Genomic DNA, 23,794 nt, shown 5'->3' on the forward strand with positions numbered 1-23,794 from the left:
GACAGAGTAATTGCCCGAATGCTGAGGGATACATGGAAAAGGAACCTGCTACCTCTGGCTGTGTCCTGGCACGTGGTGCTCTTTGCACATTGCAGGTTCTTCAGCAGCTGCATTGACTTGCCAGCCATAATTATCTGCTTAAGGACAGGTTTGAGGAAGGACACCATGGTATGCTGCCTGCTGGAGGGCCCCTGGTCACTGCCAGAACTTGCACTAGCATTATCACTCATTTTTTCTTCATTTTCTGTCTTTTCCGATACGCTGTATAGTGTGTAAGTTGCATACCAAAAGTCTCTGTGATTTACTGGAACATTTTTGTTTCTATAGAGATTCAAAAGAATTTTAAACTTCAACTTTACTTCCTTAAAAACAACAGTGTATCTGTTTTAGCTTAGGCATGTTGTCCAGACATTCCAAAACACAATAATATCAGTTATTAGTAATATGAAGCAATCTTCAGGCAAAATGGGGCAGAGGTTTTATCTGACTTCAGTTTAACAGAAAAGTGGATAAATACTCTGAATGACACAGGTAAAATTTAAGTAAAAAGTTGTGGGGAATAAGCTTAGAAATTTCCTGGGTTTATACCAATGGGTTAACAAGGCATAAAGAATTACAAAGCTATAGGATGCTCACACCTTGGTTTGGGTAAACAAGATTAGGTAAATACGTATAGAGAAGGTGGGGCAGAAGCCCCAATATAGAACATATGAAATAAACAAGATTAGATATTCAGGGTGGAAGCACCCCCCCCCAGTTTAGTACTATAGCAGAAAGCTGCTTTCACAGGAGGAAAGGAACAAGTTAGGTAAACAGATAAATTGGGCTACAGACTGTTGGGCTGCAGCTGAAGCAGCCCGGAGGGGAGATGATTAACAAAAGAAAGGTGCCTTGTTAACTCTGAGGTTATTTCCCCTACCAGTCTCAACCCCTAGGCTAGCTAAGATAAACAAAGGTGGTGCTTCAAGTCTGCTGTAAACAACCTCCTGCCTGACTGCCCCGGTGTCAGGATTTTGCTTTGTATTAACCCACACCCCTAACCCCAAATATCTTCAAGACTCCCTTTCCCTCACGTCTACAAGTTAATGTTCACAGATTCAGTCTCTCTTTGTGCATGTCCATCGCCATGTTTGTAAGCCTTCTGATCTTAATAAAAACGGGGCAAGGACCCTTATTTGGGGCTCCTGTCTTCCAGGATATTAGCCATCTCTTGCTTTTCATCCTGTGTCCTGCTCTTTTGCTGGCCAAAAGAGAACTTCAGATTTAGAGTCTATGACAAAAAGTTTCTTGAATTAGAATTAAACAAAATATGATTACTTTGATTCTCTTTAGAAGTAGAATAAAAGTTTACCGATTTTGCCGTTTCCTATAAAAGTAATCTCCACACTTCTACATTTTTTTCGACCCGTACAGATTCTTAACTGAAATGCTTTTAACAATCAAATGATGGTCACTCACCACCCTCTAATAACAGCCAGAATCCCATTTTCACAAAAATTATCATGTAAGATCGATGAAAAACGATATAATAACAGACATGAGATTCAGTTAAAGGAGGCTAGCTAATTTACATCTGCAGTGTATAAGCAGGGTTACCTTTTCAGAGTTGTAAGGACTTAACAGTCTCCTTTCTGATGAGTTAAATGGATAGCTATCCATAAAAACCACACATCTAAACAGAGTGCATAACTTAAAAGTGAGTTAAGAGAGTTCTACATTTGCAGTTTGTATGATTCTGCTCAGAAAAATCAATTAACTGAAGGGGAAATCATAAGTGAATTATGATTTTCCTTAATTGTTTTCTTAAATATTTTATTAAGAAGGTTAAAAAAGCCAGCTAATTTGGAAAAATAAATGTACTCGAGGCATATTCTGTAATATTTTCAAATCTTTTATCCTACTGATTAATTTATAACAGCAATTAGTTGAAGCCACTTATTATCACCTAAATTCCCTCTTTAGGAAGCAATATGCCTTTTACTATTACCAGCCAACCATAAACACACTATCATTTAAAAAGCAGAATTTGCTAAGGAAAGCTGTGAACTGACATAAAACTTGGGAGACATATTTTTGGCTGATTCCTGACATCTTCTATAAAAATTCAATACAACTTGTTTATGGTAAAAACATAGTCTGTCACTGCACTGGTCTCCCTCAGTATCACCTGAACTACAAAAGTGCATTATTTTCCTGTGAGAGAAAAAAGGTATGAGCAGCACCCCAGGTCTCCCGAGCTGTGCATAGGACCCAACCTCTGGATGATGAACTCCCTAGCGCAGTCACATAGGTGCCCATGCACGATCCACTCGTCCACAATCTGCAGGTAGGGTCTTACTGTTTCCACCCAGAGAGAGAACAGCAGGGAGACCTGAGGACAGAGTGTGCACAATCAACTCTCAGAACCCCCTTGTCTCTGGATAAAATGAAGTTTAAACATTTCTGAAACACCTTTTCAAAAGTAATTGTTTTTTGACAAAAAGAAATTAAAAATCCAAAACATACTCTATAAAATCCTTATGAAAACTCACCTAAATATGAGATGACCATATTGTCTGTAGTCCATACCAGGACTCTCTTGAGAGTGAAAATTAAAGAGGAACAACAGTTCTAAATAGGATAGTCCAAACTGAGGCACGCTTATCCTATCTAAAGCACACTATTAGCAAAATGTCCATTTGGAATGAGGAAATGATTTCATTCTACTATAGTTCCAAATAGTAAAAAAAAACTGCATAGCTGAAAGAAATCAACCTGTTTTATACTGAACTGAAGTATCAAAATGGTGAGAAAAGTTACATCACCAAACTAGGAAATATACCTAGTGCATGTGTATCCAAACATCCAAACAAAATGTGTATCTGACCAAACAAACCTGCAGTACAAACCTGTGTACAATTCAGTAGTGTTAAGTATATTCATATTGTTGTGAAAACAGATCTCTGGCATGCTGCAAAATTGGAACTCTGTACCTATTAAATATCTTCTCTTTTCTCCTCTCCCCAGTCCCTGGCAGCCACCATTCTACTTTCTGTTTCTATGAATTTGACTACTCTAGATACCTCATATAATAGATTTGTATTTCTATTCAAGGAAGAGTTGCTTGCAAATATCTATAATAAGTCAGCTAGGCATTTTTCACATCTTGCTTTTATGCTTTGCTTTGTTCTTGCTTCATCCTTCTGGTGACCTTGGCGATTAAAGGTAAGAAGCCAGTTTCCTGTAGCCTTGAATTTAGAAGCCAATTTTAAAACTCTGAAAAAACCAAAACCAAAACCAAAACCAAAACAAAAGGATGCCTGGGTGGCTCAGTCAGTTGAGTATCCAACTCTTGATTTCAGCTCCAGTCATGATCTCAGGGTCATGGGATTGAGGCCAGTGTCAGGCTTGTGCTGAGCAAGGAGCCTGCTTAAGATTGATTCTCTCTCCCTCCCTCTGCCACTCTCCCCCACTCACACACTCTCTCTTTAAAAACAAAAACACCCTCTGAACAGCTGTCTGACACAAGATTTAAGTACTATTTTTACAAAGAACTATATGACAGTCTATCCACCACTCCTTTGGCTGAACAGAATGGAGTCATACAACTTAGAAAGGACAAAAGTCTTACATACAGTTTGCTCAGAGGCTTCTCCAACAATGTCATATTCAAGAATGGCCTTGTACAGTGTGTTGAGCAGATGAGATGCCCGAACAACATTTCGAGTGTCAGGTGGAACTTCTGCTACTCCAGTACTAAATACTTTGTGGAGAACTTTGAGCTGAGCCAGTCGAGGTGACAACTTGTCCACCACTATTGCAAGAGTTATTGTAGTGTCTGCAAAATTATCAAGGAATCAAACTCACTAGCAAGGAAGAATATCTGCATTCAGAATGTGATATAAAAGCTAAGTCATAGAAAGATATGGCGAACTGGAGGGTGGTGGGTTTTAATCTCATTTCGTAAGGAGCTAATTTCCCTAAAGAAAAAACAACTCTGAAGAAAAATAATGTATAAAGTAACTGAATTTCAGGGAAAAGGAAATAAAAGTGATTCTTAAACTCGACTTCAATTCTTACACTGGGCAAATAAACAGATAACAGTTGACTACTGTTTTAGTGAGGGGATGGTTATTACAAAGGGGAGCAAGAGCCAGTTTTTTCATGGGATTGGCAGAGCTCCGTATCCTGAAGATGGAAGTGGATATACAAATATATACATGTGACAAAGTGTCACAAAACTATACACAAAGATATTACTCCTCTCCCCACAAAATATCAAGTACCTGCAAAACTGGTAAAACTCATGTCAGGTCTGCAGAGCAATTACATGTATTGTGCCAATGTCAATTTCCTAGTTTTGATAACATACTATATGCAAGGGTGGAAGTTATAGGGGAAGTTGGATGATGAGAATACAGGTCTTCTGGGTACTATTTTTTGTAGTAGTTGAAAATAAAAGTGGTGGAGGGGAGCTGACCCTGGTTACCATTTTGTAGCTGTCATACTGGTGATCAAAAGGTTTGACAGCACACTGTTGGTAAGAGTGTAAGGAAACAGGTATTCATATACATTGCTGGCAACTGTTCTCTGTGGAAAACCATGTGGTGATGTGTATCAAAATCACACATGCTATCACATACTCTTTAACTTTAGCAATTCCATGAACAATTTATGCTATAACTTGCAGCTCGTGTGTACAATTACATGTTAGTGGTTATCACTACAGCAATGTTGGCAATAGCAAAAGATCAGAAATAGCCTAAATGTTCATCAAAAGGGGATTGGTTGGGTGGTTGGGGGTGCCTGGGTAGCTCAGTCAATTGAGCATCCAACTCTTGATTTTGGCTGAGGTCATGATTCCAGGGTCATATGATTGAGCCCTGCATCAGGCTCTACACCAAGCATGGAGCCTGCTTGGGATTCTCTCTCTCCCTCTCTGCCCCTCTCCCCACTGCTTGCATTCTCTCTCTCTAAAATAAAATAAAAAAGTCCACAACAAACAAAAGGCGATAAGCCTATGATACATTCATACATCTTTGTAAAAAAGAATTTGTAGAAAAGAATGAGGAGGCTCTTTACATTTTTGTATAATATAATCCTCAAAATTTAAATTAGAAAATAATTTGAAGAGAGTAGTTAACAGACTACAAGGTATGTATATATGAATATGCATTGCTTGCATATGTTTAAATTATTTCTGGAAGGATGCACAAGAAACTTATGACTTGGTTGCCTCTGGGAAGGGAACTGAGTACTTGACTGGAGAAATAGCACAGAAAGAATAATTTCACTGTAAACTTTCTATAGTATTTGGATTTTTAGGGAATGGAATGGCTTAAAATACAAATTTAAAATGATTTAAAAATTATCATGATTATTACTTACTTGCAATAGAATTTTCAAACCTTTTATCAGTTAATAACCTAGATGGCATTCAAAATATGACTTATGTCTTATGAGTAGAAGGGAAGGACATTTAAATACCATTATTGATGATGTACTTCTCAATGTCTGTAAGTTCCTTTTTGAAACTAATAAAGTATTTGTACAGGGCCCACATGAAAGCCTGGTATGTCCTAAAGGGAGCTTCAGTCAACTTCTTGGGAAGAGAACCATTTCCAGGTAACATGCTTTCGGAGCTGTGCCCCATGACTTCATCGATGAATTCCTGGAGTCGAAACACAACTTGGCCATATGCTGCTATTTGTTCTAGCACTGATCGTAAACAGCTCTACAATAGAAGCAAACCGCAAACATGTGGAGTCTTCTATAAACATTCAAATTCATATTCTTTCACTAAAATATTTATTTTGTGACTGTTTTAAACACTATGCTTAGTAGAGAACAAAATGAATATTTAGTTTTATACTCAAAGGAATACAAGCATTAATTTCTACAGAATATAGAATTGTGGCTTATACTTTTTAAAAACACCTATCAGGTAAATAAATATGCTACAAGCAAAAAATTTATAGTATACAGCTTTCCAATATAGAACTGACAAAAAGCAGAACACGTAAATTGAAACTAAATGTGAATATAACACACACTATTAAAGAATTCTCTAGCATTGTAAAGATGCATAACTTAATTTGGTCTTTGGGACGTTAAGTAGATTTGATAACTAATTTTAATATTGCAAAATGTTCTAAAGTTATATAACCAAGGTTTACATAAATCCTTTTATTTAATTTTAATTAGAAAAATTACAAATAACTTACATGTGTCAAATGAGTTACTATAATACTGTTTCTCACAGTTACCTTCCCATCTATCAACTGATATATAAAGAGCTTTTTTACCCCTGAAAGTAACCTGAAATGAAATAAAAAAGATGAATGTACTTTAAATCTATAAAAATGTTCATTACAGTAATGCCTAAGAAGTTTTAACAAAAGATTCAAAATTGGGTGTTGGGGGCAAACAGGTCAGATAATTAGAAAATAAGAGACATCAATCTTTTTATCTGATTAACTTAAGACTCAAGGTATTTCAATATTATCTTACAGAGAAGTTGAAATAGTGTTGTTAAAGCATTTCCTCCTCTTTGTGATGGCCCAAACAGATTTCCCATTTTTAAGAAAGTCAATATACTTTTTGGTAGAGAGGACCATAACCTAGAAATCTCAGTAATACCAGCACTACATGTTGCATTTCTCATTTTCATTTTTGTGTGAACACAATCTAAATTCTTAGATTTCTGGTTTCCAGGTATAGGACACAGGCTCTCATTGATAAACTCTTGCCTATTAAGAGCAGTTAGCAAACCAGGAAACTTTCTTTGAACTCAGATATTAAAAAAGTAATGGTTTAATATAATTAAATCATATACTAAATTATTTAAAATGGGAAAGAAGCAAACATACCAAATTCTCATAATCTCCACAATCAATTCTGAAATATGGGTTTACTGAGGACCCCAGGCTACCTGTAGGGGAGCACTAGAAACAGTTTTAGGTTAAACCCAAGGGCCTATTTTTAGAAAGCATGTAAAGAAACTGTGAATACTTTTCCTTATAAACTAAAATTCTGGCTTCTCACTAATAAAATCTTCTACATGAATACTTAGGTTAATAGATCTTACCATAAGGTTTCCCGAATAACCTGTGTCTCAGTAACAAAAACTCTGTCATCAGGAACATATAATGGGTCACTGCTATACAAGTGTTGGTCCCTATTAGACAGTAAACAACAAATGTCAATGAAAAGGTTTCTCATGAAGTAAAATTACATGCTTTAAGGAATATATGCATTTAGGGGAGACTGAGTGGCTCAGCTGGTTGTCTGACTCTTGACATCTGTGCTGACAGTGTGGAGCCTGCTTGGGATTCTCTCTCCCTCTTTCTGACACTCCCCCCACCCCCCCTTGTGTGCTCTCTTTCTCTCCCTCAAAATAAATAAACATTAAAAAAATATATATGCCTTTAGTGGTAATTTAACAAGTAATTAATAAGGCAAATAAACATAATATGCTTTAAATGCCCTCCCATACTCATTTCTACATGTCAACTGTAATACTCTAACAGAAGTACTTTGAGAATAATTCCAATTATTATATTATATATATATAATAATATATATATTATATTACATCTGACTGAGTCAAATGCTTAAAACTGTGTATTGTTTGGGCAAATAGTAATTGTGATTTTGTAATAAGTGCATTAAAACAGAAATCAAATAAATGGCCTAATTTAAACCAATCCACTCACTTCAAAAATAAGTCAAAAGACAGATTATAATTAAATAATTAATCTCATTTTAAAAATAATTAAATAATTTAAAACTATGTTCAATTAGAATTGTTTAAAAAAAACAAGTTTAAATTTTAGGGAAGTACTTGATTTAAACCACAAATTTAAAGCAAATATTAAAATATCAAAGTTTATTCTATTAACACATTAAATGAAAAACTTAGCTTCTTACCAGACAGAGGCTAAATTGGAATGCAAATGTAAACTATGAGGAAACCTTGAGGATCTGGCTGTCCAGTACTGATGAACAACATGCTGCTCCAGCCAGCTTCGGCCATTTGGCTCATCTACTGGAAGGATATTTAGTAGGTTTAAGTTATGAGCATTAACAAAGAAACACCTGATCAACTATTTCACAATTTTGGACTTATGGCCTTGTTCAAACATTCAACTGAAAAAGGCTCTTTAGAATATACATACAGGAACATATATACAAAATTTAATTAAGTATCACTGGCTATAAAATAAAAACGTACTCAATTTTAAATAACCCCATGAATAATAGTTCAATAGTCACAAAAGAAATTGAAATGGTAACCAAAGATGCTCTCAAGAACCTTCAAACCCTGAGGGCTGGTGCTAAGCTTTAAAGAATTAGATATCTGGGGCACCTGGGTGGCTCAGTCGGTTAAGCATCCAACTCTTGGTTTCGGCTCAGGTCATGATCTCTCATGGTTCATGAGTTCGAACCCCTGCTCAGTGCTGCCATGGTGGAGCCTGCTTGGGACTGTCTTTCTCCCTGTCTATCCGCCCCTCCACTCGTTCTCTCTCTCTCAGAATAAATAAATAAAACTTAAAAAAAAAGAATTAGATATGTTATTTGGGTTATAAGCTAATATAACCTTGCTTCTAAAACCAGATAAAGACAAAAAAAGTTCATCAAAGAATAAAAATGAAAAATTCTAAATTAGAAAATAGCTAACCCAGGGGTTGGCTCAGTTGGTGGGGCATGCAACTCTTCATCTCAGGGTCTTTAGTTTGAGCACCATGTTGGGTGTAGAGCTTATTTAAAAAAAAAAAAATAGTAGTAAAAAATAACAGAACCATCATGGGAGTTCAGGAATTCAAGGATGATTCACTAACACAAAATCACACTTAATGAAGGAATTTCAGGTGCATCCCTCTTAGACTGAGACCCACTCCAGGAAACCTGCTCTCACTGCTGATGCTTCCTCTGCAGACTAGAGGCCTGGCCAAAACAGACACCATTAATGTGTCACAAAGAAAATACAAGATATAAGAATGGATAGGAGACAAAATTGTCAATACTTGCAGATGATAATGGTCATCTACGTAAAAACCCAAATGGGAGGGGGGCCTAGATGGCTCAGTGGAGCATGCGACTCTTGATCTTGAAGTCAAGAGTTCAAGCCCCATGTTTGGTGTAGAGCTTACGTTAAAAAAAGAAAAAACCTAATGGGGAGGGAGGTCCAAGATGGTGGTGTAGGAAGACTCTGAATTCCCCTCCACCCATCAACATACCAAATCTATACCTACATATGGAGCAATTTTGCCCAAAGAACTGAGGGCTGACTGAACAGTTTCTGTATAAAAGACAGAGGTACCACATAGAGAGGGGTAGGAGAGACAGAAACATGGTAATGACAGGAACATGACCCCCAATGCTGTGAAATGCAGTGGTGAGGGACAGTACTGAGGGACCAGAAGATTTGCCCACCCTAGGACACAGGAAAAAGCTGCGGATTAAAGGGAAACTAGACTAGAATTGAAGGAAACCCATTTACCACCCTAGAGTGTCCACCAAACAGTGAAGGAATAGCTAGAACTCTCTGAGTTGCCAGAGGTGCTGGTGAACACCACTGTTTATGTTTCTCCTCAACCTTGATAGTATAGAGGGAAGCAGGGTCTGGGCACTCTAGGTGGCCTGCTACCTTGGTGAGCCCTGGGTCCCTAGCCAACACCAGTTGCAGTTATATACCTAAGATGGCACCACTGCCTCCAAACATCCCAGCTCTAGCCCTCCCAACAAAGCTACTCCAGTGTAGCAGGTAATGGGACACCCCTAGCCTGCAATGACTATAGCTTCAGCCCTCTTGCCAAAATAGCCCTGGTGTGGAGTACCCTGGGGACACCCTGGCCTGTGCTTGTTCCAGCGCCAGCTGTTATGACAGGGCCCCCTGCATGGAGCAGCCAGATGTGTGGCTGTTCAACTGGTCCATCAGGGTACCCCTGACACAGACTACCCCCAGATCTTCAGCCCGCACCTGCTATATCTCCAGCCAGCCAGCCTACGTTTCCAGACATACAGTCTATGCAGGGGATGTTCCTATACATGGCCATACCTTCAAGACTGGAAGACGTAGGTGTTCCACCTAATTCATAGAAACAAACACAGAAAGTGAAACAAAATGAGAAGGCCAGGGAATATACTCCAAATGAAATAATAAGACAAAACAACTTTTGAACTAAGTGAAACAGAGAAATGTAATCTAGCTGATAAAGAGTTGAAAGTAATAATCATAGAGATCCTCACTGACTTGAGAAAAGAGTGGATGAACTTAGAACTTCAACAAAGGGATGGAAAATATAAAAAGAACCAATCAGAGCTTAAGAATACAATGACTGAAATAAAATAAACACTAGAAGGAATTAACAGCAGATTAGAGGATGTCTAGAAGCTATCTAGAAGCAGCTAGATAGCAGTAGCTATCTAGAAGATAGAATAACGGAAAGCAAAATAATGGAACAGCAGAAAGAAAAAAAGAATTAAAAGCAACAACAACAAGGTTAGGTTATACCTCTGAGACAGCAATAAGCATACTAACATTTACATTATAGTGATCCAAGAAGGAAAAGAGAGAGCGAAAGGGGCAAAAAAATTATCTGAAAATACGATAGCTGAAAACTTCTTTAACCTGGGGAAGGAAATGGACATCCAGGTTCAAGGATGTTGGATATCCAGGTCCAAGTACAGAAAGCCTGAAAAAAGATGAACCAAGGAGGTTCACATCAAGACACATAACACATAGAATGTCAAAAATTAAAGAGAGAGACTTAAAAGAAGAAAGAGAAAAAGCAACTAGTTTTGTACAAGAGAACCTCCATAAAGCTATCAGCTAACTTTTCAGCAGAAACTTTGTAGGTAAGAAGGGAGTGGCAATGATATATACATAGTGCTGAAAGAAAAAAACCTACAACCAAGAATACTCTACCCAGCAAGACTGTTATTCAGAATTTATGGAGAGATATTAAAAAAAAAAAAAAAAAAGGCTAAAGGAGTTCATCATCACTAAACTGGCCTATAAGAAATGTTAAAGGGATTTCTTTTTTTTTTTTAAATTTTATTTTTTTAACTGGGATTTCTTTAAGCAGAAAAGAAAAGGCTATGAGTAGAAGAAAATTATGAAAGGGAAAAATTTTACTGGTAAACACATAATGAAGTTGGTAGATCAATCACTTATAAACCTAGTATGAAAGTTTAATGTGGGGAGGTAGAGTGAAAATGTGCCTTTCAAATGTGTTATATATCTGGGATGTTATATATGAACCTCATAGCAACCAAAAACCAAAAAAATATAGAAGATACACAAAAAATAGAAAAGAATACAAGCAGAGCACTAAAAAAAGTCATCAATCATTATGGAAGAGAGCAAGAGAAGAACAGGAAAGAACCACAAAAACAGAAAACAATTACCAAAAGACAATACTTACATACCTATCAATAATTACTTCAAATGTAAATGAACTCAATGCTCCAATGAAAAGACATAGAATGACTGAATGGATAAAAAAGGTAAGTCCATCTACATGCTGCCTACAAGAGATTCACTTCAGACTCAAGACACATACAGCCTACTGAAAAGTGAGAGAATGTAAAAAGATATTCCATGCAAATATCAGTTCCCCACTCCCCCATACCCCCCAAAACCTGGTGCAGCAATACTTACATCAGAAAAAACAGACTTCAGTGGCTTTGAACCACACAACAGATCAGATGAATTTAATAGATGCAGAATATTTCTTCCCAAATCAGCAGAATATATGTACTTTTTGAGGGCACATGGAACACTCTCCAGGACAGATCACATGTTAGGCCATAAAACAAGTCTCAATAGATTTAAGATGGAAATCACATCAAGTATCTTTTCTGAGCACAATGGTATGAAATTAGAAATTAATTAAGAAAACTGGGAAAAAAACCTAAAACACGTGCAAACTAAACAAAATGATATTAAACAACCAATGGGTCAATGGAGAAAACAAGGAGAAAATTAAAAAATATATGCAGACAAAGGAAAACGGTAACATAAAGTTGAAAATCTTTGGGAGTCATAAAAGCAGTTCTATGAGGGAAGTTTATAGTGATACAGGCTTTTCTTAAGAATCAAGAAAATTGGGGCGCCTGGGTGGCTCAGTCGGTTAAGCGGCCGACTTCGGCTCAGGTCACGATCTCGCGGTCCGTGAGTTCGAGCCCCGCGTCGGGCTCTGTGCTGACAGCTCGGAGCCTGGAGCCTGTTTCAGATTCTGTGTCTCCCTCTCTCTGTGACCCTCCCCGTTCATGCTCTCTCTCTGTCTCAAAAATAAAAATAAACGTTAAAAAAAAATTTTTTTTTTAAAAAGAATCAAGAAAATTCTCAAATAAGCCATCCTATCTTATACCTAAAGGAACTAGAAAAACAAGAACAAACAAAACCCAAAGTTAGTAGAAGAAAGTAACTCAGACAAAACAGAACAGAAATAAATAAAATAGAGATAGAAAAGTAGAAAAGATCAATGAAATTAAGAGCTGGTTTTTGAAAAGATAAAAAAGAATTGATAAACCTTTAGACAGACTCATCAAAAGGATTCAAATAACAAAATCAGAAATGAAAGAGAAGTTACAACCAATAGCATAGAAACAAAAAGAATTTTGTAAGAGACTACTATGAAAAATTATATGCCACCAATTGGACAACCTAGAAGAAATGGATAAATTTCTAGAAACATACAATTTTCTAACCTTGAATAAGGAAGAAATAGAAAATCCAAACAGACTAATTACTAGTAACAAAATTGAATCAGCAATCAAAAAACTCCCAATAAACAGAGATCTAGGACCAGATGACTTCCTAGGTGAATTTCACCAAGTTATTAAAAAAAGAGTTAATAACTATTCTTCTCAAACTATTTCAAAATAGAAAAAAAAAATCCAAATTCATTTCATTAGGCCAGCATTACTCTGATACCAAAACCAGATAAAGACATCACAAAAAATTTTATAGGCCAATATCCTTGATGAACACAGATGCAAAAATCATCAACAAATATTAGCAAACTGATTTCAACATACATTAAGAGTATCACCAACCATGATGATCAACTACAATTTTCCCCAGAAATGTAAGGATGGATCAATATTTGCCAATCAATCAACATGATACAACCACATTAACAAAATGAAGGATAAAATATCACCTCAGTAGAAGCAGAAAAAGCATTTGACAAAATTCAACATGCGTTCATGACAAAAACTCTTGGCAAAGTGGATGTGGAGGAAATATAACTCAACATAATAAAGGCCACATATAAAAAACCCACAGCTAACATCATACTCAATGGTGAAAAGCTGAAAACTCTCCTCTAAGATCAGAATAGAAACAAGTCTCTCACCACTTTTATTCAACATAATACTGGAAGTCCTAGCCATAGCAAACAGATAAAAGAAAGAACTAAAAAGTACCCAAATTGGGTAAGAAAGAAAACTGTCACTATTTGCAGATGATATGATACTATGTATTGAAAACCCTAAAGGCTCTACCAAAAAAGCCTATTAGAACTAATAAATGAATTCAGTTACATTATAGGATACAGAAATTAATATAAGGAAGACTGTTGGGGCGCCTGGGTGGCTCACTTGGATAAGCATCCAGCTTCGGCTCAGGTCACGATCTCATGGTTTGTGGGTTTGAGCCCTGCGTTGGGCTCTGTGCTGACAGCTCAGAGCCCGGATCCTGCTTCCAATCCTGTGTATCCCTCTCTCTCTCTGCCGCAAAAATAAATAAACATTAAAAAAAATTTTTTTTAAATATAAGGAAAACTATTGTTTCTATATACTAACAACAAAGTAGCAGAAAAAGAAATTAAGAAAAAAAATCCCATTTATAATCACACCAAAAATAATAAAATACTTAGGAATAAAACTAACCAAAGAGCTGAAAGACCTGTACTCTGAAAACTATAAGACACTGATGAAAGAAATTGAAGACAACACAAATAAATGTAAACATATACCCTTGTCACGGATTGGAAGAATACTGTTAAAATGTCCATAATGCCATCCAAAGCAGTCTATAAATTCAATGCTATCTCTTTCAAAATACCAAGAGCATTTTTCACAGAACCAGAACAAACAATCCTAAAATTTGTACAGAACCGCAAAATTCGCCCCATAGCCAGAATAACCTTGAGAAAGAACAAAGCTGGAGGTATCACAATCCCAGTTTTCAAACTATACTACAAAGTTACAGTAATCAAAACAGTATGGTATGGACACAAAAACAGACACATAGATCAATGGAATAGAAATGAGACACCAGAAATAAATCCATGTTTATATGCTCAATTAGTCTATGACAAAGGAGGCAAGAATATACAATGGGGAAAGGAGAGTCTCTTCTAAGAATGGTATTGAAAAACCTGGACAGCTACATGCAAAATAATGACACTAGATGACTATGTTATGCCATATACAAAGATAAACTCAAAATGGATTAAAGATCTAATGGAAGACCTGAAACTACAAAACTAAAAACAAAAACAACAAAAACACAGACAGTAATCTCTTGGATATCAATATTAGCAATATTTCTCTACATATGTCTCCCAAGGCAAAGAAAACAAAAGCAAAAATAAATTATTGGGACTACATCAAAATAAAAAGGTTTTGCGCAGCAAAGGAAACGATCAACAAAATGAAAAGGCAATCTACTGAATGGAGAAGATCTGTGCAAATGATATATCCAACAAATGGTTAACATCCAAAATATATAAACAGCTTATACAACCCAACACCAAAACTCCCCAATACTCTGATTAAAAAATGGGCAGAGGTCCTGAATAGTTCTCCAAAGATGATGTACAGACGGCAAAGAGACACACATGAGAAGATGCTCAGCATTACTATCAAGGAAATGTAAATCAAAACCACAATGAGATATAATCTTACATTATCTAGGATGGCTAGTCAAAAAGACAAGAAGTAACAATAAGAAGTTTTGAGAAGGATGTGGAATAAAGGGAACCCTTGTGCATTCCTGGTGGGAAAATAAATTGGTGTGACCACTGTAGAAAATGGTACGGAATTTCTTCAAAAAATTAAAATAAAAATACCACTAACCCAGGAATTACAATTCTGGGTACTTACCCAAAGAAAATGAAAACACTAATTTGAGACAATATATGGACTTGTATGTTTATTACAGCATTATTTACAATAGCCAAACTAAATCCATCAATAGATGAATGGATTAAAAAAAAACGTGGTGTATATAGAGGTTGAACTATTCTGCAACAAAAAATAATGAAATCTTGCTATTCATGACAACATGGATTGACCAAGAGGGTATTAAAATAAGTGAGAGAAAGATAAATACGACTTCACTTATATGTGGAATCTACAAAACAAAACAAAACAAATAGAAAAAGACTTGTAAACACAGAGAACTAGTGTTTGCCAGAGGGAAGAGGGATGGGGGGGATGGGTGGAACTAGTGAAGGAGATTTAGAGGTAAAAACTTTCAGTCATAAAATAAGTTACTGGGATGAAGAGTACAGCATAGGGAATACAGTCAATAATATTGTAATAACTTTGTATGGTGACAGATAATAGCTACATTTAAGGGTGGTGAGCATTTTATAACATATAAAATCTCAAGTCACTATGCTGTACACCTGAAAGTAATACAAAATTGTGTCATTATACTTCAACTAAAAAAAAAAAAAATTCAAAAGAAAGAAAAAAAAGACTGAATGAAGAACAAGGCAATCCACAATTGTGGTTTGCCTGTTTCCAAAATCTTGCAACTCAAACTACATTTTTGTTTACATATATTTGCTTATGTTGATATACATGTTCAGAAACTTTTGTTAATGATTTTCATCAGCTCCTATAAGGCAAAAAATTATCTATCCAAACCCATTCTTTAATATATCATTTTGTATTTTGTTGGCTTTCTGTGAAACTGAATTTTGTTGCAAAAAAATTAAATATTACCCAAAACCAGTGACTTTTAACAGATACTCCCACAAATAACAAAATTTCAATGAGTCAAATATTTAATGTATGGTCATTAAATGCTATTAACACATCAAAATGCCCTTTGGATAACCACACCTCTTTCAAAAATATTTAAAATCATTTAAATGATATAACAGTTCTGGGATCTCAAGTAGGATTCCAATTCACAAATATTTATCTCAATGTTTTCCAAAGTGAGATCTATGACCCACTGCAGAATCACCTGAAATGCTAACCTACTAAAAATCAGACTACCCGAGTGAGGTGCCTATAATCAGTATTTTTTTTTTTAACTTTATTTTTTATTTTTTAAAATTTACATCCAAACTAGTTACTATATATTGAAGCAATGATTTCAGTAGATTCCTTAATGCCCCTACCCATTTAGCCCATCCCCCCTCCCACAACCCCTCCAGCAACCCTGTTTGTTCTCCACATTTATGAGTCTGTTTTGTTTTGTCCCCCTCCCTGTTTTTATATTATTTTTGTTTTGCTTCCCTATGTTCATCTGTTTTGTCTCTTAAAGTCCTCATATGAGTGAAGTCACATGAGTTTTGTCTTTCTCTAATTTCACTGAGCAAAATACCCTCCAGTTCCATCCATGTAGTTGCAAATGGCAAGATTTCATTCTTTTTGATTGCTGAATAATATTCCATTGTATATATATACCACTTCTTTATCCATTCATCCATCGATGGACATTTGGGCTCTTTCCATATTTTGGCTATTGTTGATAGTGCTGCTATAAACATGGGGGTGTATGTGTCCCTTCGAAACAGCACACCTGTATCCCTTGGATAAATGCCTAGTAGTGCAATTGCTGGGTTGTAGGGTAGTTTTATTTTTAGTTTTTTGAGGAACCTCTATACTGTTTTCCAGAGTGGCTGAACCAGCTCGCATTTCCACCAACAATGCAAAAGAGATCCTCCTTCTCTGCATCCTTGCCAACATCTGTTGTTGCCTGAGTTGTTAATGTTAGCCATTCTGACAGGTGTAAGGTGGTATCTCATTGTGGTTTTGATTTGTATTTCCCTGATGATGAGTGATGTTGAGCATTTTTTCATGGGTCTGTTGGCCACCTGGATGTCTTCTTTGGAGAAGCGTCTATTCATGTCTTTTCCCATTTCTTCACTGGATTATTTGTTTTTTGGGCATTGTTTGACAAGTTCTTTGTAGATTTTGGATACTAACCCTTTATCTGATATGTCATTTGCAAATATCTTCTCCCATTCCATCAGTTGCCTTTTTTTTTTGTTGTTCTCTAAATCACCTTTTATTTATTTATTTTTCAATATATGAAATTTATTGTCAAATTGGTTTCCATACAACACCCAGTGCTCATCCCAAAAGGTGCCCTCCTCAATACCCATCACCCATCCTCCCCTCCCTCCTACTCCCCATCAACCCTCAGTTTATTCTCAGTGTTTAAGAGTCTCTTATGCTTTGGCTCTCTCCCACTCTAACCTCTTTTTTTTTTTCCCCTTCCCCTCACCCATGGGTTTCTGTTAGGTTTATCAGGATCCACATAAGAGTGAAAACATATGGTATCTGTCTTTCTCTGTATGGCTTATTTCACTTAGCATCACACTCTCCAGTTCCATCCACGTTGCTACAAAGGGCCATATTTCATTCTTTCTCATTGCCACGTAGTACTCCATTGTGTATATAAACCACAATTTCGTTACCCATTCATCGGTTGATGGACATTTAGGCTCTTTCCATAATTTGGCTATTGTTGAGAGTGCTGCTATAAACATTGGGGTACAAGTGCCCCATGCATCAGTACTCCTGTATCCCTTGGATAAATTCCTAGCAGTGCTATTGCTGGGTCATAGGGTAGATCTATTTTTAATTTTTGGAGGAACCTCCACACTGTTTTCCAGAGTGGCTGCACCAATTTGCATTCCCACCAACAGCGCAAGAGGGTTCCCGTTTCTCCACATCCTCGCCAGCATCTATAGTCTCCTGATTTGTTCCTTTTGACCACTCTGACTGGTGTGAGGTGGTATCTGAGTGTGGTTTTGATTTGTATTTCCCTGATGAGGAGCAACGTTGAGCATCTTTTCATGTGCCTGTTGGCCATCCGGATGTCTTCTTTAGAGAAGTGTCTATTCATGTTTTCTGCCCATTTCTTCACTGGGTTATTTGTTTTTCAGGTGTGGATTTTGGTGAGCTCTTTATAGATTCTGGATACTAGCCCTTTGTCCGATATGTCATTTGCAAATATCTTCTCCCATTCCGTTGGTTGCCTTTTAGTTTTGTTGGTTGTTTCCTTTGCTGTGCAGAAGCTTTTTATCTTCATAAGGTCCCAGTAGTTCATTTTTGCTTTTAATTACCTTGCCTTTGAAGATGTATCAATAAGAAATTGCTGTGGCTGAGGTCAGAGAAGTCTTTTCCTGCTTTCTCCTCTAGGGTTTTGATGGTTTCCTGTCTCACATTCAGGTCCTTTATACATTTTGAGTTTATTTCTGTGAATGGTGTGAGAAAGTGGTCTAGTTTCATTCTTTTGCATGTTGCTGTCCAGTTCTCCCAGCACCATTTGTTAAAGAGACTGTCTTTTTTCCACTGGATGTTCTTTCCTGCTTTGTCAAAGATTAGTTGGCCATTCGTTTGTGGGTCTAGTTCTGGGGTTTCTGTTCTATTCCATTGGTCTATGTGTCTGTTTTTGTGCCAATACCATGCTGTCTTGATCATGACAGCTTTGTAGTAGAGGCTAAAGTCTGGGATTGTGATGCCTCCTGCTTTGGTCTTCTTCTTCAAAATTACTTTGGCTATTCGGGGCCTTTTGTGGTTCCATATGAATTTTAGGATTGCTTGTTCTAGCTTCGAGAAGAATGCTGGTGCAATTTTGATTAGGATTGCATTGAATGTGTAGATAGCTTTGGGTAGTATTGACATTTTAACAATATTTATTCTTCTAACCCATGAGCACAGAACGTTTTTCCACTTCTTTATATCTTCTTCAATTTCCTTCATAAGCTTTCTATAGTTTTCAGCATACAGATCTTTTACATCTTTGGTTAGATATATTCCTAGGTATTTTATACTTCTTGCTGCAATTGTGAATGGGATGTTTCTTTGTCTTTCTGTTGCTTCATTATTAGTGTATAAGAATGCAACTGATTTCTGTACATTGATTTTGTATCCTGCAACTTTGCTGAATTCATGTATCAGTTCTAGCAGACTTTTGGTGGAGTCTGTCGGATTTTCCATGTATAATATCATGTCATCTGCAAAAAGTGAAAGCTTGACTTCATCTTTGCCAATTTTGATGCCTTTGATTTCCTTTTGTTGTCTGATTGCTGATGCTAGAACTTCCAACACTATGTTAAACAACAGCGGTGTGACTGGACATCTCTGTCATGTTCCTGATCTCAGGGAAAAAGCTCTCAGTTTTTCCTCATTGAGGATGATGTTAGCTGTGGGCTTTTCATAAATGGCTTTTATGATCTTTAAGTATGTTCCTTCTATCCCGAATTTCTCGAGGGTTTTTATTAAGCAAGGATGCTGAATTTTGTCAAAGGCCTTTTCTGCATCAATTGACAGGATCATAGGGTTCTTATCTTTTCTTTTTATTAACATGATGTATCACGTTGATTGATTTGCGAATGTTGAACCAGCCCTGCATCCCAGGAATGAATCCCACTTGATCATGGTGAATAATTCTTTTTATACGCTTTGAATTCGACTTGGTAGTATCTTATTGAGAATTTTTGCATCCATATTCATCAGGGATATTGGCCTGTAGTTCTCTTTTTTTACTGGGTCTCTGTCTGGTTTAGGAATCAAAGTAACTCTGGCTTCATAGAATGAGTCTGGAAGTTTTCCTTCCCTTTCTATTTTTTGGAATAGCTTGAGAAAGATAGGTATTATTTCTGCTTTAAACATCTGGTAGAACTCCCCTGGGAAGCCATCTGGTCCTGGACTCTTATCTGTTGGGAGATTTTTGATAACTGACTCAATTTCTTCACTAGTTATGGGTCTGTTCAAAAGTTTTCTATTTCCTCCTGATTAAGTTTTGGAAGCGTGTGGGTGGTTAGGAATTTGTCCATTTCTTCCAGGTTGTACAGTTTGTTGGCATATAATTTCTCATAGTATTCCCTGATAATTGCTTGTATCTCTGAGGGATTGGTTGTAATAATTCCATTTTCATACATGATTTTATCTATTTGGGTCATCTCCCTTTTCTTTTTGAGAAGCCTGGCTAGAGGTTTGTCAATTTTGTTTATTTTTTCATAAAAACAACTCATGGTTTCATTGATCTGCTCTACAGTTTTGTTTAGATTCTATATTGTTTATTTCTGCTCTGATCTTTATTATTTCTCTTCTTCTGCTGGGTTTGGGGTGTCTTTGCTGTTCTGCTTCTGTTTCCTTTAGGTGTGCTGTTAGATTTTGTATTTGGGATTTTTCTTGTTTCTTGAGATAGGCCTGGATTGCAATGTATTTTCCTCTCAGGACTGCCTTCGCTGCATCCCAAAGCGTTTGGATTGTTGTATTTTCATTTTCGTTTGTTTCCATATATTTTTAAATTTCTTCTCTAATTGCCTGGTTGACCCACTCATTCTTTAGTAGGGTGTTCTTTAACCTCCATGCTTTTGGAGGTTTTCCAGACTTTTTCCTGTGGTTGATTTCCAGCTTCATAGCATTGTGGTCTGAAAGTATGCATGGTATGATTTCAATTCTTGTATACATATGAAGGGCTGTTTTGTGACCCAGTATGTGATCTATCTTGGAGAATGTTCCATGTGCACTCGAGAAGAAAGTATCTTCTGTTGCCTTGGGATGCAGAGTTCTAAATACATCTGTCAAGTCCATCTGATCCAATGTATCATTCAGCGCCCTTTATTGATCCTGTGTCTAGATGAGCTATCCTTTGTTGTAATTGGAGTATTAAAGTCCCCTGCAATGACCACATTCTTATCAATAAGGTAGCTTATGTTTATGAGTAATTGTTTTACATATTTGGGGGCTCCCGTGTTCAGTGCATAGACATTTATAATTGTTAGCTCTTCCTGATGGATAGACCCTGTAATTATTATATAATGCCCTTCTTCATCTCTTGTTACAGCCTTTAATTTAAAGTCTAGTTTGTCTGATATAAGTATGGCAACTCCAGCTTTCTTTTGACTTCCAGTAGCATGATAAATAGCTCTCCATCCCCGCACTCTCAATCTGAAGGTGTCCTCAGGTCTAAAATGAGTCTCTTGTAGAGAGCAAATAGATGGGTCTTGGTTTTTTTTATCCATTCTGATACCCTATGTCTTTTGGTTGACGCATTTAGTCCATTTACATTCGGTGTTATTTAGAAAGATATGGGTTTAGAGTCATTGTGATGTCTGTATGTTTTATGCTTGTAGCGATGTCTCACAAGATCCCCTTTAGGATCTCTTGTAGGGCTGTTCTAGTGGTGACAAATTCCTTCAGTTTTTGTTTGTTTGGGAAGACCTTTATCTCTCCTTCTATTTTAAATGACAGACTTGCTGGATAAAGGATTCTCAGCTGCATATTTTTCTTGTTCATCACATTGAAGATCTCCTGCCATTCCTTTCTGGCCTGCCAAGTTTCAGAAGAGAGATCAGTCAGGAGTCTTACAGGTCTCCCTTTATATGTTAGAGCACGTTTATCCCTCACTGCTTTCAGAATTTTCTCTTTATCCTTGTATTTTGCCAGTTTCACTATGATATGTCATGCAGAAGATCGATTCAAGTTACGTCTGAAGGGAGTTCTCTGTGCCTCTTGGATTTCAATGCCTTTTTCCTTCCCCAGTTCAGGGAAGTTCTCAGCTATTATTTCTTCAAGTACACCTTCAGCACTTTTCCCTCTCTCTTCCTCCTCTGGAATATCAATTATGCGTATATTATTTCTCTTTAGTGCATCACTTAGTTCTCTAAATTTCCCCTCATACTCCTGGATTTTTTTCTCTCTTTCTCAGCTTCTTCTTTTTCCATAATTTTATCTTCTAGTTCACCTATTCTCTCCTCTGCCTCTTCAATCCGAGCCGTGGTCGTTTCCATTTTATTTTGCAGCTCGTTTATCACATTTTTTAGCTCCTCCTGACTATTCCTTAGTCCCTTGATCTCTGTAGCAATAGATTCTCTGCTGTATTCTATACTGCTTTCAAGCCCTGAGATTAATTTTATGACTATTATTCTAAGTTCACTTTCTGCTATATTGTTTAAATCCTTTTTGATCAGTTCGTTAGCTGTTGTTATTTCTTGGAGATTCTTTTGAGGAGAATTCTTCCGTTTGGTCATTTTGGATAGTTCCTGGAGTGGTGCAGAACTACAGGGCACTTCCCCTGTGCTGTCCTGCATAACTCACGTTGGTGGGTGAGGCCGCAGTCAGACCTGATGTCTGCCCCCAGCCCACCGCTGGGGCCAAAGTCAGACTGGTGTGTGCCTTCTCTTTTCCTCTCCTGGGGCGGGATTCACTGTGGGGTGGCGTGGCCCATCTGGGCTACTTGCACCCTGCCAGGCTTGTCGTGCTGGGGATCTGGCGTATCAGCTGGGGTAGATAGGCAAGGTGTACAGGGGCGGGAGGGGCAGGCTTAGCTCGCTTCTCCTTCGGTGATCCGCTTCGGGAGGGGCCCTGTGGAAGCGGGAGGGAGTCAGGCCTGCCGCCGGAGGTGTGGGTCCGCAGAAGCACAGCGTTGGGTGTTTGTGCGGTGCAAGCAAGTTCCCTGGAAGGAACTGGTTCCCTTTGGGATTTTGGCTGGGGGATGGATGAGGCAGATGGCGCTGGCGAGCGCCTTTGTTCCCCACCAAACTGAGCTCTGTCCTCCCGGGGCTCAGCAACTCTCCCTCCCGTTGTCCTCCAGCCTTCCCGCTCTCTGAGCAGAGCTGTTAACTTATAACCTTTCAGATGTTAAGTCCCGCTCGCTGTCTGAACACTCTCCGTCCGGCCCCTCCGCTTTTGCAAGCCAGACTCGGGGTCTCTGCTTGGCCAGTGGGCCACCCCTCTGCCCCAGCTCCCTCCCGCCAGTCCGTGTAGTGCACACTGCCTTGCCCCCCTTCCTACCCTCTTCCGTGGGCCTCTCGTCTGCACTTGGCTCCGGAGACTCCGTTCTGCTAGTCTTCTGGCGGTTTTCTGGGTTATTTAGGTAGGTGTAGTTGGAATCTAAGTGATCAGCAGGATGTGGTGAGCCCAGCGTCCTCCTACGCCACCATCTTCCCCCTCTCCACCAGGAAAATCTCAGTTGCCTTTTAGTTTTGCTGATTGTTTCTTTAGCTGTGCAGAAGCTTGTTATTTTGATGAGGTCCCAATAGTTCATTTTTGCTTTTGTTTCCTTGCCTTCAGAACGTGTTGAGTAAAACGCTGCTGTGGTCAAGATCAAAGTGGTTTTTGCCTGCTTTCTCCTTGAGGATTTTGATGGCTTCCTGTCTTACATTGAGGTCTTTCATCCACTTTGAGTTTACTTTTGTGTAAGGTGTAAGAAAGTGGTCCAGGTTCATTCTTCTGCATGTCCTTGTACAGTTTTCCCAGCACCACTTGCTGAAGAGACTGTCTTTATTCCATTGGATATTCTTTCTTGCTTTGTCAAAGATTAGTTGTCCATATGTTTGTGGGTCAATTTCTGGGTTCTCTATTCTATTCCACTGATCTGAGTGTCTGTTCTTGTGCCAGTAACATACTGTCTTGATGATTACAGCTTTGTAGTATAGCTTTAAGTCTGGGATTGTGATGCCTCCTGCTTTGGTTTTCTTTTTCAAGATAGCTTTGGCTATTCAGGGTCTTTTCTGGTTCCATACAAATTTTAGGATTATTTGTTCTAGCTCTGTGAAGAATGCTGGTGTTACTTTGATAGAGATTGCATTGAATATGT

At 37.6% G+C, this 23,794-nt stretch overlaps 1 protein-coding gene across 11 annotated transcripts in view; it reads right to left on the minus strand.

Moving 5' to 3' along the window:
• The window catches only part of TUBGCP5 (tubulin gamma complex associated protein 5), a 68,020-nt gene that overhangs the window by 16,249 nt on the left and 27,977 nt on the right, over positions 1-23,794 (minus strand). For 5 of the 11 annotated variants that reach the window (XR_002076882.2, XM_019438155.2, XM_019438152.2 and 2 more), the window contains 8 exons: positions 9,962-10,069; positions 7,909-8,026; positions 7,067-7,156; positions 6,204-6,297; positions 5,467-5,713; positions 3,615-3,817; positions 2,256-2,371; positions 53-321 (listed from right to left, as the gene is read on the minus strand). Coding sequence is in view for 10 of the 11 variants with exons in the window: in XM_019438155.2 (XP_019293700.1) it covers positions 53-321; positions 2,256-2,371; positions 3,615-3,817; positions 5,467-5,713; positions 6,204-6,297; positions 7,067-7,156; positions 7,909-8,026; positions 9,962-10,069 (1,245 nt within the window). In the remaining variant the exon portion in view is untranslated. Of the gene's footprint in view, positions 1-52; positions 322-2,255; positions 2,372-3,614; positions 3,818-5,466; positions 5,714-6,203; positions 6,298-7,066; positions 7,157-7,908; positions 8,027-9,961; positions 10,070-11,644; positions 12,204-23,794 lie in introns of those variants that run through there. The other 6 variants (XM_019438161.2, XM_019438156.2, XM_019438154.2 and 3 more) reach the window with 6 other exon arrangements.

This window comes from Panthera pardus, unplaced genomic scaffold (genome assembly GCF_024362965.1).
Source record: "Panthera pardus isolate Hobbes unplaced genomic scaffold, ASM2436296v1 HiC_scaffold_24, whole genome shotgun sequence".
In the NCBI taxonomy this organism is placed as follows: domain Eukaryota; kingdom Metazoa; phylum Chordata; class Mammalia; order Carnivora; family Felidae; genus Panthera; species Panthera pardus.